Consider the following 15,883-nt stretch of genomic DNA (forward strand, 5'->3'; position numbering starts at 1 on the left):
AGGGATTGAAAGCAGTGGAGGATAGTGAGAGAATCTTACTGTTGCTTTTGATATGGTTCTGATAAGTGAATCCACGGTCACACACACACACACACACACACATTTAAACAAGCATGTACCTCAAAGGACTTGTGCGGCTACAAGAACGTATTTTTAGTGTCATCACAAATATACACATTTAAGCGCATCACATACATTCTGATTAGCTCAAATATTTGATTATTTTTTTTGTACTTTTTTTTATATACACTCCCCCCACCCACCCACCCACACATTCAGTGCACAGTTCACACAAGTTAGATCTAAGTTTGACGATGAATAAAGCAGAGATGATAACCAACAATTACATACAAGACCACAAGACCAAAGTAGAGATGAAGTGTGACAGAAAAGAAGTGTCAAGAGAATGGAACGTCATTGAAATGTATTTAGTATCTACATATGCAGGACGGTGAATGAAGAGGGTAATGGAAGGCAGCAGTGATCGTGGAAAGGAAAGCATGTACTCGTATGTAAAGTTATCACCCATTGTCATTTCCTATTGTGCATCGTAGTCCTAGTCTTAGGAAGCTCTTGAAGTGAAAACCTGAGGAGGATGGGGATGTTCGTGCTACACATGGAGGGAAAAGAAAGCAGCGTAGAGTAGATTCAAAGTAGAGGATGAGGTGTAAAATCAAAGTAGATGGAGCGTTCACGAATGTATTTACGTGTGTGGTACGGTGAACCAGAAGAATAATGATGAGGTGGAGTGTTCGTGGAAAGGAAAGCGTTTATGTAAAATGAACTTACAGTATTAGTAAGTTCCTGCTATGGACTGTAATTCTGGTGTCTTAGGAAGCTCACGAAATGAAAACTTTAGGAGACTGGAGAGATTAGTGCCAGACATACCGTAGAGGGATAAGAAGAGAGCACCGTGGAGTAGAGGGATAAGAAGAGAGCAGCGTGGATTACTGAGCAGAACAAAGCTAAAAATTCCTTAGTCTTCACTGCAGTTAAGAGAAATGTACACGAACACGTAAGCGAACATAGTAATAGATGGTGAGAGTGAGAAAATGGCAACTTAAGCGTGGTAAAGGAAGACAAAGCAGATAAAAACCTACCGTAGATACAGAGATTTTGTGGTGGGGAAGGTTATGGTAGGCTTGCTGTGGAGCTATAGTATGGCGACGGTGGTGGTGGTAGTGATGATGATACCGTCACACACACACACACACACACACACACACACACACACACACACACGTGTATAGTATACATATGTATAAATAGAAATCGACATACAGATGGACAAACAGATAAGGACTTGCAGAGAGAGAGAGAGAGAGAGAGAGAGAGAGAGAGAGAGAGAGAGAGAGAGAGAGAGAGAGAGAGAGAGAGAGAGAGAGAGAGAGAGAGAGAGAGAGAGATCAGTTGAGGGCGCGCGTGGCGGAGTGGTGCAAGGAAGGAGCTGCGCCATTGGAGGGAGCCTGGGAGGGCAGATCCGTGGGGAGGCCTGGTGGTGGGGAGACTGGGAGGTAGCAGTTCGATTCCCGCTGCAAGGTCGCTCCCCTTTGTACACACCACGTGGTCTTCTTAAGGTCACATTCATGAAGCCCCATTATGTCGTGGCCTCGTGGGGCGGTGTGGCGGTGTGCTGTGACGTGCGGCGGCGGGGTGGTGACGTGGGCGACGCGTTGCTTCCAGGCCGTGCCACGCAGTTACCGCTGTATGGTGTGGCCAGGCGCGAGGGGCGGCGAGGGGCTGAGGGAGAGGGTGAGGGTGAAGGGGACGGGAATCAACAGAATAATTGATGTATCTTGCCGCCCTGATGAGAGGTTCTGATAGGCTGTGGTATGTGTATGTACGAAGTGTACAGGTCTTTTTCTATTGCTACTACTACTACTACTACTACTACTACTACTACTACTACTACTACTACTACTACTACTACTACTACTACTACTACTATTACTATTACTATCATCACCCCTACCACCACAACCACCAATACCATTACTATTATTGTGACATTACTGTTGCTACTATTTCTACCATTGCAATCTCCTCCTCATCCATTCTCATCCTCCTCCGCCTCCTACCACTTCTACCACCACAAACACCACCACCAGAAACTTGATATATATATATATATATATATATATATATATATATATATATATATATATATATATATATATATATATATATATATATATATATATACGAGGTGTGTCATTAAAGTTCCAGGACTGGTGCCACACAAGTTTTATTTCACATCCAGGCTACAAACTATAGGTTATCTCCTTCGAAGTAATCCCCCTGGCACCGCATGCACTTGTCCATCCTTCTCTGCCAGGCTTGCATGCACTGCTGGAAGGATTCTTGCGGGATGCTCCTCAGCTCCGTCGTCACGGCCTTTTTGATGTCGTCCGCATCATCAAAACGGGTCCCCTTCATGACCTCCTTGAGCTTGGGGAAGAGGAAGAAGTCGCACGGAGCGAGGTCAGGTGAGTAGGGCGGTTGCTCCAGCACGGCGATGTTCTTCTTGGCCAAGAACTCTCTGATGCTCAGGGCATTGTGAGCAGGCGCATTGTCGTGGTGAAGCAGCCACGAGTTGCCCTGCCACAACTCCCGCCTCTTCTCGCGCACTGCACGAAGCAGACGCCGCAGTACTTCTTTGTACACATGTTGGTTGACTGTCTGGCCCTGTGGCAAGAACTCGCAGTGGACGATGCCCCTCACATCGAAGAAAGCGATCAACATGACCTTGAAGCTGGACCTGGACTGCCTTGCTTTCTTCGGCCGTGGCGACGCCGGACTCTTCCATTGAAGGCTCTGGCGTTTGGTCTCCGGGTCGTACTCAAATACCCAGGACTCATCGCCGGTGATGACTCTCCTGAGCAAGTCTGGTTCAGTTTCCAGACGCTCGAGGATGTCCTGACACACCTGCATGCGTCGTCCCTTCTGGTCATCGTTCAGGAGTCTCGGCACCATCTTCGCACAGACTTTCCGCATGCCCAGATCTTCAGTGATAATCTTCCACACGCTGTTGTGGTTCATGCCAAGCTCATCTGCGATCTTTCGAACAGTCAACCGACGATCGTCACGCACCATCTGCTTGACACGCTCAACATTGGCCTCATTCCTGCTCGTTGAGGGTCTTCCACTCCTGGGGTCATCTTCCACGTCCTCCCGGCCCTCTTTGAACCTCTTGCACCACTCAAAAACACGTGAGCGTGACATTGTCTCATCCCCGTACACTTTTTGCAGCATACCCAGTGCTTCTGACGGCGTTTTCCCCAACTGCACCAAAAACTTCAAGTTTGTTCGCTGTTCAGCGCTCATTGTTAAACGACCTGCAACAGAGGACATGATTTTAAAAGCACGTAAGAAAAAGATTAGTGACTGTAGAGGGTTGGGAGCGCAGTTGTATACTCCAGAAGGATTACTTTGAAGGGGAAATATGGTGGTTTGTGGCTTGGGTTTGAAATTCATCTTTTAGGACACCAGTCCTGGAACTTTAATGACACACCTCGTATATATATATATATATATATATATATATATATATATATATATATATATATATATATACTCACATGATATTACGCAGAAATCATATCTTTGTAATCCAGTCCCTTTGAGAGAGAGAGAGAGAGAGAGAGAGAGAGAGAGAGAGAGAGAGAGAGAGAGAGAGAGAGAGAGAGAGAGAGAGAGAGAGAGAGAGCGTGTTAGTAGTGCATCATGCGACTTAAAGGTGATCGTGGTTCCATCTCGATAAAGTGTTACGTTTACTACACCGCATCGTAGCGTGGTGTGTGTGTGTGTGTGTGTGTGAGTGAGTGAGTGAGTGAGAGGGGGACAGTAGGGGCGGGCCTGTGGTGGCTGATGACGTAACTAAGTGGATACTTCCTTGCCTCTGCTGATGGCCGATTGAAGACTTATTGGTGCTGGCCCCTCCCTCCTTCACTCCTTCCCTCTCTCTGTGTCTGTGTCTGCATCTACGTCTTTCATATTTCTCCTCTCTCTCTCTCTCTCTCTCTCTCTCTCTCTCTCTCTCTCTCTCTCTCTCTCTCTCTCTCTCTCTCTCTCTCTCTCTCTCTCTCTCTCTCTCACCACATCACGAACCATATCTTAAGGACCAACAAATCTGCTGCTGCGTGATTTTCCTTTGTGTACCTTTGTGTTCACTGCGTCATTCACACCACATTGACAAGTCTTCCGCCTCCCATCTCTTCTCCCCATCAGTGTCCTTCACGCCATCCCTCTCTCCGTCTCCCGTCTCTCGTCCCGTGCTACCTCTTAAAACACGCTGCTTCAATCTCCATTCCCCCCCCCTCTCTCTCTCTCTCTCTCTCTCTCTCTCTCTCTCTCTCTCTCTCTCTCTCTCTCTCTCTCTCTCTCTCTCTCTCTCTCTCTCTCTCTCTCTCTCTCTCCAGTTGTATATGTCCTTTGCAACATTCTTTCATCTGTCTATCTGTCTGTCTGTCTTCCCTCTCCCTCCTTCAGTCTCAGTACGTTTGGAAGCCCTTGTCCTTGATTACTTCACCGTATTATGATGTTTCTTCCTTCTTTCTACCGCGTTCTTGTGTGTGTGTATTTTTTTTTATATTTCCTTCCATTCTTTTGGTTTTTGTTCATTCCATCTATTTTTTTTTTCGTTTATCACTTTTTGTTTTCGCTTTTTATTTTTGTTCTTGACTTGCTTTTATATTTTCTCTCTCTCTCTCTCTCTCTCTCTCTCTCTCTCTCTCTCTCTCTCTCTCTCTCTCTCTCTCTCTCTCTCTCTCTCTCTCTCTCTCTCTCTCTCTCTCTCTCTCTCTCTCTCTCGCTCGTTATTCATACACGTTTTTCTCCTCTTTAATATTCTTCCTTCTTTTTTTCCTCTCATCTCTTTACTTTCCCATGTTCTTCATTCATTCATTCCTTTCATTCTGTCTTCCATTGTCTTGTCATCCTTTTACCTTCCTTCTTTCCTCCCTTCCTCATACATATCTCTTCTTGCATTACCTTTACTTTTCATCGTCATTCTCTCCTCCCTGCTATTTGTATCTTCCTCTTCTTCTTGTCACTGTAAGAGAGAGAGAGAGAGAGAGAGAGAGAGAGAGAGAGAGAGAGAGAGAGAGAGAGAGAGAGAGATTCAAAGTACTTGGTGGAATTCAACTCACTGACTGAACGGACAGATTCTTTACCTACCTACGTACGTGCGTTCGTAGGTGGGTGGGTGGGTAGGCTGCCTGCAGTTTTACCACTTCTTTTTAACCTCATGAAGCTTCCAAGGGGACGTGACAAGGGTGGGTGGGTGGCTTGCTCTGAATTCTCGTGGATGTCGAAAGGAGTCAGCTGAGGATGGGGCGACAGATGGGTGTGAGAGGATTGTGGTGTGAAGGAGGAGTAGCAGCAGCAGCAGGAGGAGGAGGCGGCGGCGGCGGCACAATGGGTGTAGTGGAGGGGGACGTGACGGTAGTGGATCGGTAGGAGAGAGGAAAGAGGAGAACGGGTGCCACATTAGGGCGGCAGAGAGAGAGAGAGAGAGAGAGAGAGAGAGAGAGAGAGAGAGAGAGAGAGAGAGGTAAGAGAAAGGGATGGAGGGTGGCTAGGACGGTTGACATATTGGGGGAGGTGGTGGTGGGGGATGGATAGGGGGAGTAGTGTTGAGTGGGTTGGGGTGGTGGATGGGGTGGGGGAGTCGGGCCGGCGGCTGCTGCAGGGACAGGCACGAGCACTCAGTCCCGAGGCTAAAATTGGATTGCGGGAAGGTGACGGTTGATTCTGGCGCCCTGAGTGGTAATTGTTAGAGAGAGAGAGAGAGAGAGAGAGAGAGAGAGAGAGAGAGAGAGAGAGAGAGAGAGAGAGAGAGCGGGGAGAAAGTAATAAGAATGAAAGAAGGCCATTTCTGGAGAAAATATGCCTGTATTGTAAGCAGGCAAGGAGGCAGGCCAGCTTCCTCCTCCTCCACTACCACCACCACCACCACCACCACTACTCGGCCCCCGTCGCGTCAGTACCTCCCTTCCCGTCCCCTTCCCGTGCCTGCCTTTACCTCTCCTCCTCCTCCTCCTCCTCTAGTGGCGGCGGCTGTCTGAAGCGCGTCTTGTGAACTGGGCGGTGGCGGCGGCGGCGGCTGTGGTGTCAAGAGGAGGAAGAGTCGCAACAACAGGGAGAGAGAGAGAGAGAGAGAGAGAGAGAGAGAGAGAGAGAGAGAGAGAGAGAGAGAGAGAGAGAGAGAGAGATTCCCTGATGAATGATAGAAAGAGGGTTGCTGTGATGTGTGGGAGGGATAGATAGTAAGGGAGGGGAACGAGAAACTGTTGTTATCGTGGAAATTCGGGGAAGACCACGCAGGTGATAACAGTGCATGACCGGAGGAAGGGACAAGGTTGTGGTGGTGTTGATGATGGTAAAGGAAAGGGATGTGTCGAGGTGAAAATACCGAGTAGAGGAGTGGAATGCAGTGCTCGTGGTGGTGGTGGTGGTGGTTGACTGGTTGTGTATGACGGAGCTGGGGTGGAGGAGGAAAATGACGAGAGAAGAGAGGAAAATAAGGAATGATGCAGACGTGTGCTTGGGCAGGAGGAAGAAAAGATGTAGTAGGAAGGGGAAGACGAACATTGAACTTTAATCAGAGTAACGGTGTGATAGTAATATTACAGTGTAGTACCAGGAACACTTTTTCATGTGAGATATTTTGAATAATCAAGTGTTCTTGGCTGAAGAGTAAAGGGTAAACAGACATGGCGTGGTCAGAGGGAGTGAAGGAGGAAGAGGAGGACGAAGAAAAGATGCAGAGAAGGAAGAGATGGACGGTGAGAACATGCAGAGGAGGAAGAGAAGGCCGGAGTGGCGAGAAGATGCAGAGGAGGTGGAGGAGGAGGAGGTAGTGGAGGCAGCAGTAAGGGGAGGGAGTGGTAGTGGTGGTGGTGTGACAGAGACCAGTGCCAGAAGAAGGGGCAGAGACGGCCCAGTTCTGCAGGAGGTGGCAGTGTTGCTCGCTCGCGTATGTAACCACACCCGGCTCGTCCCCGCGCCCCGCCCGCTCTGGCCTTGCTTCGCCCCGCACACCCAGGAGCTGGCGGCGGCGGCGGCGGCGGCGGAATTGGTGGCGGTGGTGGTGGCGATAGTGGAGGTGGAGGGAGGTTCCAGCCGTGCCTCCAGTCAGCAATTCGTATGTAAATGGCTGTGCGTTAATATCCGTGTGTGTGTGTGTGTGTGTGTGTGTGGGGAGGAGAGTATCCCAGCGCATGTGCCAAGACTTCGGTTTTGTGATTGGTTGTGCTTGCCGGGGTCCACATTGTTCTCATCCCCCTCCCCTCTCCTCGTCTTCTTTCCTCTCCTCTCCTCCCTGCTTAACAGGAGTCAGTCGGGGGCTGCTTCAGGCTGCTTGGTTTTTGTAGTACTAGTAGTAGTAATGGATGTTGGTGTTGTACCAGTATCAGCATCAGTAGTAGTAGTAGTAGTAGTAGTAGTAGTAGTAGTAGTAGTAGTAGTAGTAGTAACGTAGCGTGTTATTCAAGTCTTTGCCCTGTGTGTGTGTGTGTGTGTGTGTGTGTGTGTGTGTGTGTGTGTGTGTGTGTGTGTGTGTACTCATGTTTGGAGGCGTGGTGTGGATCATGAAGGTTGTGGGGACGTTGCTCTCAATTGCTGACTGGTCCATCGCGACCTTGGCTCCGGTGTTGCCGTCACGAGAACCATGATATTGTGCGTGCGTGTATGTATGCGGCTGTGTGTGTGTGTGTGTGTGTGTGTGTGTGTGTGTGTGTGTGTGTGTGTGTGTGTGTGTGTGTGTGTTCATTCCTCCCTCCCTTTCTTCCATATTTCCCATGTAGTTTATTCACATTCTTCCTATTCTACTCCATACTGTTTTGTTGAGTGTTAGTTTAGGACCACATTGGGACGGCGTGGTGGGTTCCTCTCTCCCTCTCTCCCTTCCTGCCCCGTAGCAGTAGTAGGACGTTCACTGGTGTACTCCACGCCTTCTCTGAATCCGGGTTGACTAAGAATTTTTAATTAGTCGGTTGTTTAGTGTTATTCTGCTATGGAGTTCTCTCTCTCTCTCTCTCTCTCTCTCTCTCTCTCTCTCTCTCTCTCTCTCTCTCTCTCTCTCTCTCTCTCTCTCTCTCTCTCTCTCTCTCTCTCTCTCTCATTTTCTATCTTTCCCCTTTTTATTGTGTGCGTGTTCTTATCTGATTGTTCTTATCGCATTACGTTTTTACCGGATTGAGCCAGGCTCGCTGTTTCCCGTCTCTTAATGCTATTTTATCATCTATTATTTTTTTCTTTATACTCGAGTATATGAAAATGGATTTGCATGCACATCCTGATCCGCCTTCAGATCGAATCAATGGTATCATGGCACGAGGCCATGATACCATTTTACCCTTTTAATACCATGATAACCTTTTAATAATAATAAAAACAATAGTGATAATAAATTAATAAATATAAATGTTTCGTTCGTTCGTCAGTTTTTTTTTTCTTTTTCTTTCTTTCTTTCCTTCTTTCTTACAGAGTTCAAGGTCAGACTGTCAGATTGATGGACAAACGAGTGAATACTTAAAATGGTATTAATGTTCTTATTTGTTTTTTTCTGATAGATCTTTATTTATTTATTTATTTATTTATTTATTTATTTATTTATTTATTTATTTTTTTTTCTAATGTCAATATCCGATGTCCTGATTTGAAGTAATATAGGTACCATTAGTACTTTTAGTGACTGAAGTTTAAGTGTATCTATATTTGCATTTTATTTACTAGTTAGTATAATAATTCCTTTGTTTTGCCGTCAGTCTTTTTATCATGATTTGTTATACAGTCTTCGTATTTGACTTTGTTCACTTGAGACAAATTATAGTGAAGTTTTCTTATCCTGTATCTTTAAACTCCATGAATTTCTAAACAAAGACCTTTTAATTATGCAAACAGTATTTTTATCATCACTTTTAATTTTCTATCTTTCTAGTTTTCTATTTCGTCATTTACTTGTCTCTTTTGTTTAGTATTTCTTAATGTTTAGTTCCATTATTGTGTAGCAAAAAATATGTAATCTTAAATCTTATCCTTATTTTTCCGTCTCGCTTCTCCAAGGTCTTCTTTTAATACCTCCAAGTTTTCCTTCTTTAACTTCTATCCTTATCAGTACGTTGGTCATTCTTGTTATCGTGCATCATATTTGAACCTTAGAATGTTCCTTTTATTCGTCTGTGCTTGTCATATTTTCTTCCTCTTTAAAATCCCTCGGCATCTTGTTTTCAAATGTTCCTTCTATTACTTTTACTCACACTACAGTATTCAATCAAGCTTTGTCGTTTTAATTTATTCCTGATTCTTATCTATCTTTATTTTTTTATTATTCCTGTCAGCAATCTTCCTAATTAATTTTGGATTTTTTTTTTTACCTTTATCAGTTCTATCTGATGCTTATATATTCAATGGCGCAGCGTCTCTCTCTCTCTCTCTCTCTCTCTCTCTCTCTCTCTCTCTCTCTCTCTCTCTCTCTCTCTCTCTCTCTCTCTCTCTCTCTCTCTCTCTCTCTCCCCCTTATAAGATTAACTGAACTTAAACAGTTTTTATCTCATTCTTAACTGAAAATTGCGTCAACAGATACATCAAACTCTGTATTCCATCATAATGTTTAGCTCTTATCATTTTTATTATCATTATCAACGCGTGCGTGCGTGCGTGCGTGCGTGCGTGCGTGCGTGCGTGTATGTGTGTGTGTGTGTGTGTGTGTGTGTGTGTGTGTGTGTGTGTGTGTGTGTGTGTGTGTGTGTGTGTGTGTGTGTGTGTGTGTGTGTGTGTGTGTTTTCAGCTTTAAAATCTGTTCTTTTTCTTCATGTTAATAATGTAATTTGCTTGTTTTATTGCTTCGTCTTCCTCGTTCGTTGCGTTAGTCTTTCTTTCCTTCTTTCTTTCAGTTCGTGTGTGTGTGTGTGTGTGTGTGTGTGTGTGTGTGTGTGTGTGTGTGTGTGTGTGTGTGTGTCTGCGCAGCTTTAAAGGACGGTCCGCACACGACCAGCCAAGTGCTTGCCTCTCCCCCTTCTACACACACACACACACACACTGTCCCCCAAAGGAAGGTTAACTCCCCTCGCCCTCCGCTCCTCGCCCCCTCCTTCATCGCCATCACCGCTTCCCACCTTCCTCTTGCTAGTCATGGAGGGTTGTGGAGGGAAGGAGGCGACGCGAAGGAAAGAGTGAAGGAATGCTAAGATGTTGAAGGTGAAGAGGAAAGCAAGGAAAGGGAAAAATACCAATAGCTATGTGTGTGTGTGTGTGTGTGTGTGTGTGTGTGTGTGTGTGTGTGTGTGTGTGGTATTTTTTTTTTTTTTCGCTCGTGACCGTGTAAGGGAAGTGTTGTTTTTATACTTTTTTGTTTTGTTTTTTTGTTTTCATTTATTTATTTTTTTCATTTCGTTGCCCCTTTTTTTGCCACTCTTTTCCTTCACTCGACACGTGGACGATTCTCTCTCTCTCTCTCTCTCTCTCTCTCTCTCTCTCTCTCTCTCTCTCTCTCTCTCTCTCTCTCTCTCTCTCTCTCTCTCTCTCTCTCTCTCTCTCTCTCTCTAATGCTCCTGTTCGTGGGCGTTTATTACGAAACAACATGATTTCGTTACATACTTATTTACGATATCGTAATTTCATCCGGTCTCAAAGGCTAATTTAATTTTTCCTTGTAACGTTTTCCGTCTTATGTGCGATCTTTTGAAGCTACTGATGAACAAATAGAAATCAAGAAACGTGGAACACGTGAGGGCTTCTTTTATGCTTCTCATACTTTTTATTGCCACGGATACGATCAGTATTTCTATTAGTATTTTTTTTTTACGTTATTTTGATGACTTGCAGCGGCAGTTCGCACCACGAGGTTGCCGCCGTCTCCGTATCGAGCGTGACGAATCGAACAGAATGTTGAGACCTCCGCGGGAATGCGTCTGGAGTCGCTGAAAGCTGGCAACGTCCTCCCGACAGCCAGACTGTTAACATTCCACTCCGCCTTCAGCAGCCAGCGCCATGTACCCCCTGCCGCCTTGCCGCCCCTGGGTTGCAGTGCAGGAAACATCGGAGTGAGGCTGCTGGGGGCATCTGGTGGGGGCATAGACGGAGTTCGGAGTGACAGGTGGTGGCGGCGACGGCGGACCCAAGGAGGAGTAGAGGGAGGGGGGAGGAAGAGGACAATGGGAGTGGAGGAAGATTGCGTGGTGGCTAGTACGAGGGAGGAGGATGCCTTGGACCGGTTCTGTACCGTTACAAGAAAATGGTCCGGCAAATATGTTGAGAATGTTTACAAGATTAGGGAATACAATCTGATTTATCTTTTGTTTGTATTTGATTTTTTTTTTCTCTTCCTCTCTCTTTCTTCTCTCCTTGTTTACACGTCGTAAATATCAGGCTTGCACAGCGTGGCGGCGGCTGTGCTGGTGGCGGAGACGGCGACATAGGAGGGTGAGAGTTGTGGCGCGGCAACGAGGTGATCGAGGTGGTGGTTTTGGTGGTGGTGATAATAGCGATAGTGGAATGAGGAGCAAGGCGCTGCTGGTAGTGGGCATTGTGATATTGTTTTTTATGAGAGAGAGAGAGAGAGAGAGAGAGAGAGAGAGAGAGAGAGAGAGAGAGAGAGAGAGAGAGAGAGAGAGAGAGAGGGTTGGCATAGTGTTGTGTTGCTGATTAGCTATGGGTTTTATTTGTCAGAGTACAGTGTTGCTGCTTCGGCTGTACTCAAACGTTTCAGCGCCCTCACTCGACCACATTTGAACAGACCAGTAAAACAAAATGTTCGGATGTTCAAGGATAATTCCATGATTCTGGTGACAGTTCAACAAGGATTCTGCGTCATCAACGGGAAAACACATGTAAGAATCCGATTAATCATTCCTACGGGCTTTTGAAGATAATCTTGAACCCTAAAGGATATCAGTATACTAACTTTATAATCGTGCAAGACTGAAGGGTGAACTATGAAATTATCGCCACTATTTCATCCAGAGATCATCGTTATTGGTATGTTGATGGTAATTTTAAGACCATGTAGCTCCGTTGAGAGATGGTATCGGTACTGTTATTAATATAACAATTAATGTGAGTTGGGTATTTATGTGAAAGATTTGGTGATGCTTGAATGCGGTGTTGATTCGCATGTCTTCGCTTTATTGTTTAATTTGATTAAATTAATTAATTAATTAATTAATTAATTAATTTTATTATTATTATTGGATCACCTGAAGATCCGCCACCCCACAGGGATCACCTGAAGATCCGCCACCCCAGATTGTCTCACCTGAAGATCCGCCACCCCAGACTCTCTCACTTGGTTAGGTTAGGTTAGCCTAACCTAACCTAACCTAACCTAACAACATGAACACTTTAAAAAACTGAGTGGATATAAAAAATGCAGAAAAAAGTTTACTTCATTAAAAGTATGGGATCACATGAAGATCCGCCACCCCAGATTGTCTCACCTGAAGATCTGCCATCCCGAGTGCGGCTGGGGTGGCGGATCTTCAGGTGATCCTTATTATTATTATTATTATTATTATTATTATTATTATTATTATTATTATTTATTTATTTATTTATTTATTTATTTATTTTTTATTTATTTATTTTTTTTTCAATCCTGATGGTGTAGTTACGAGTAGTTCGTAGGGTTGAGGTGGTATTGATAGTGGAAACTGTGGTGGTGGTAGGCAGCCAATCCCAAGGCACGTTGAATATCATGTGCTATAGTTAGGTGTGCGCAGTTTCCTTTTTGACAACTGACTATTGTGTTTGTGCAACGCTTGCTTTGTGTGTGTGTGTGTGTGTGTGTGTGTGTGTGTGTGTGTGTGTGTGTGTGTGTGTGTGTGATAGGGAGCGGTTATGAGCTTAAAATGGAACATATTTTAGACTAATTTACATCAAATGCAACATGAGCATAATTAATTATGCTTTCTCTCTCTCTCTCTCTCTCTCTCTCTCTCTCTCTCTCTCTCTCTCTCTCTCTCTCTCTCTCTCTCTCTCTCTCTCTCTCTCTGTAAATTTGCTAGCACAAGTGATTTTTTTTTCCATGCTTGCGATCGTGTAGTCATCAGCAATAGCATTAGTTGTTTTTTTTCACTGTTGGGGTCGGTGTTGACGCTCGGTGGGGCTTCACGGGTGAGAGGAGTGTAGCAACATGTAGCACTTTCTTATAGGGACAAGCTGGACTGCTGTCATAACTTCAGACTGTTGCTTCTATTGGTGACAGATTTGATACTGTGTTGTCGTTGCTGTTAACCTTTCCCTCCCTACCCCTTCCTTCCTGCCACACTTACTTCAACACCCCTTCCTCCTCCTCCCTTCCCCTTCCTCACACAGCTCCATGAATGAACCGTCTCCATTCATCCTGGTGGTGGGTGTTGGCGTGAGTGTGGAGTAGTAGTGGTGTGGTGGGCGGGTGAGGGCGGTGACTGGGTGGAGTGACCCGCTTGGCCAGTCAAGGGAGGCACCCTGACATCCTACACCCTTACTGTACTCCGCCTTCCTTCCTTCCTGCTAGCGGCTCCTTCTTTCTTGCCACTGCCGTCTTGTGTGTGTTTCTTACAATGCCACCTCATCTTGCTGTCATTATTCTCCTCATTTATTAATTAATTTATTTTTCAATCTTATTGTTTACCGTGGATGTACATTGTAGTATTTATTTTCTCTTCTTGTTCATTTATTTATTTATTTATTTATTTATTTAAATTTATGACGTGATTTGACGTGTTAACTTTTACTTTCCGGTTTTATGAAACTTGCTTCCTCTTGCGTACGTTCCCCCGGCTGCGCCGTGTTGATGACGTTTCCACCAGACGTGAAAAGTTCAAAGCTCTCTCTCTCTCTCTCTCTCTCTCTCTCTCTCTCTCTCTCTCTCTCTCTCTCTCTCTCTCTCTCTCTCTCTCTCTCTCTTTGGGATAAGGTATTTGTGTACGTGAGGAATAATATGCCGCGTTTTGCAAGATACTCAAAGAGTGTGATTTTCAGCCCGGAGCCGCTCCTGTCCCAACCTCAGCCACGTTGCCCCACGTCGGGCGCGCGACAAAATGGCCAGTCAAGCCAAGTTATCGGATAACCGTGGTAGGAGAGCTTCGCTTTTATGTATTAATCTTTTGGCACTTGATATGAATACTTTTCTCCATATAAGAATGAATACAATAAGCCAGGCCGTAACAACCAGCTGAATGGAAGTGTCACCGTATATAGACGTGGTGCGCAGTTGTGGCGGGAGGCAGTAGAGGTGGTGGTGATGTAACAGCAGCCTACCGTGTCTGAGGCGACCCTCGGCTTCATCCCCCCCAATTCTAACTTCCGTCTGGTGGCGATCGTTTCAATCTTCCTTGTATCGCTTTCATTTTATCGTCTGTTATGTTCCTTGTGTGTAGGACGAGACAACCTATGTTGGGTGAGCCTATGTTATTCCCATGTAAGGACATCACTGGGATGGTGTATCTCCCACTTTAACAATCTATTCTCGTTAAATCAAGACATTAGCGGATAGTTTTACCTACTTTATTAGTAATTACATAAGATTATATCATTGTTAGGAACAAACGCTTGCATTCTTTGCGTATAATTTGATACATGCACGTGTGTAGCTTTCCCAGCCAAAATGCTGCGTCTGGCAGGGTTCGATGGGGGACAGAGGGGGAATACACGTTGCGTAGTTGTGTTTGTGGGTCAGTAACATTGATCTGTTGTGGCGGCGCCGTGAATAGTATCGTGCACCTGGCAGCCACGGCGTGTTTACTCCCGCCTTCCACGAGACCCACACACACGTACACAGGGACACACTACGTACTTCAGTACATACCACATACTTAGTACATGCACAACTATACCTCTGTACAAACTTAAGAGAAGCATAATAATAATGTTTGACCACTACTTTCACATACTCTCGAGTTTACGTCTTTCGTAAAATGGCATAGCTTCTGATCGCACCAATAGTGTCTTGAATAACAGAATTCAAGATTTTAGTCAACTTCTAAGGCGAAGGAGGATGTCCCGACTATTTATATAACTATTTATTGATTCTCAGATATCTAAAACTTTGTGTGTTTGCTCAGATATATAATTTGATTGTAAGGTTTCACTTAGCACGAAAAAGTGTGCACCTCGAAAATGTCGATCCAGAAATACTGAGAGAGAGAGAGAGAGAGAGAGAGAGAGAGAGAGAGAGAGAGAGAGAGAGAGAGAGAGAGAGAGAGAGAGAGAGAGAGACTGGGGCTAGGGAATTAATGTTGATAATTTGCCAAAGGACGAAATAAATGTTAGAAAGACGAGGAAGATCAATGGGAATATATACAAAAGAAATAGTGATAAATTGCTCTAAAATAATAATAATAATAATAATAATAATAATAATAATAATAATAATAGTAATAAAAAGAGGAGGAAGAGAAGTAATTCCATAGAACGCATATTCAGCCTTGCTATTTTTTCTCACGCCGTAATTATCGTTGGAACTGTTGCCTTCCATTCCCCGTCCATTATTTCATTCCTTGACATACTTCGTATTCGGTGTTTACTTAATTAACCCTTTCTTTGTGATCTTGAATAGAAGTTTACGTTCGGCTGCTTTATAACTATACCTACAATATATTATAACGTCATTATGCCAATCAATAATTACATGTTTTTCGCTATGATAATGCTCTTGTATTATGTTTATATTTCTACTGATCATTGGCCTTGTTAGATGTGATGATTATCAAAGCACTGCTCTATGCCTATGTATTAAATGAAATAAAAGTATATACTTGATAAACGAGGTACTGATGTGAATACCGTGCAAACTTTCCGTATGCGGCAGTTCATACATGCAGCACCGGCTTTGCTTGAAGATGTCACCTTCAAGTTCAAACAAACGTCTGTCACTTACGGAGAGGATGGAAGAAAGAAACCA

General features: G+C 44.7%; 1 protein-coding gene across 17 annotated transcripts in view; it reads left to right on the forward strand.

The window, feature by feature from the left end:
- The window catches only part of LOC135102696 (insulin receptor substrate 1-B-like), a 120,122-nt gene that overhangs the window by 73,244 nt on the left and 30,995 nt on the right, over positions 1-15,883 (forward strand). For 6 of the 17 annotated variants that reach the window (XM_064008178.1, XM_064008189.1, XM_064008208.1 and 3 more), the window contains exon 4: positions 13,963-14,055. The exons of 9 other annotated variants lie outside the window; for them this stretch is intronic. In XM_064008178.1, coding sequence (XP_063864248.1) covers positions 13,963-14,055 — 93 coding nt within the window. Of the gene's footprint in view, positions 1-6,244; positions 7,145-13,962; positions 14,056-15,883 lie in introns of those variants that run through there. 2 more of the 17 variants (XM_064008167.1, XM_064008238.1) reach the window with 2 other exon arrangements.

Source organism: Scylla paramamosain, chromosome 1, assembly GCF_035594125.1.
Source record: "Scylla paramamosain isolate STU-SP2022 chromosome 1, ASM3559412v1, whole genome shotgun sequence".
Lineage (NCBI taxonomy): Eukaryota > Metazoa > Arthropoda > Malacostraca > Decapoda > Portunidae > Scylla > Scylla paramamosain.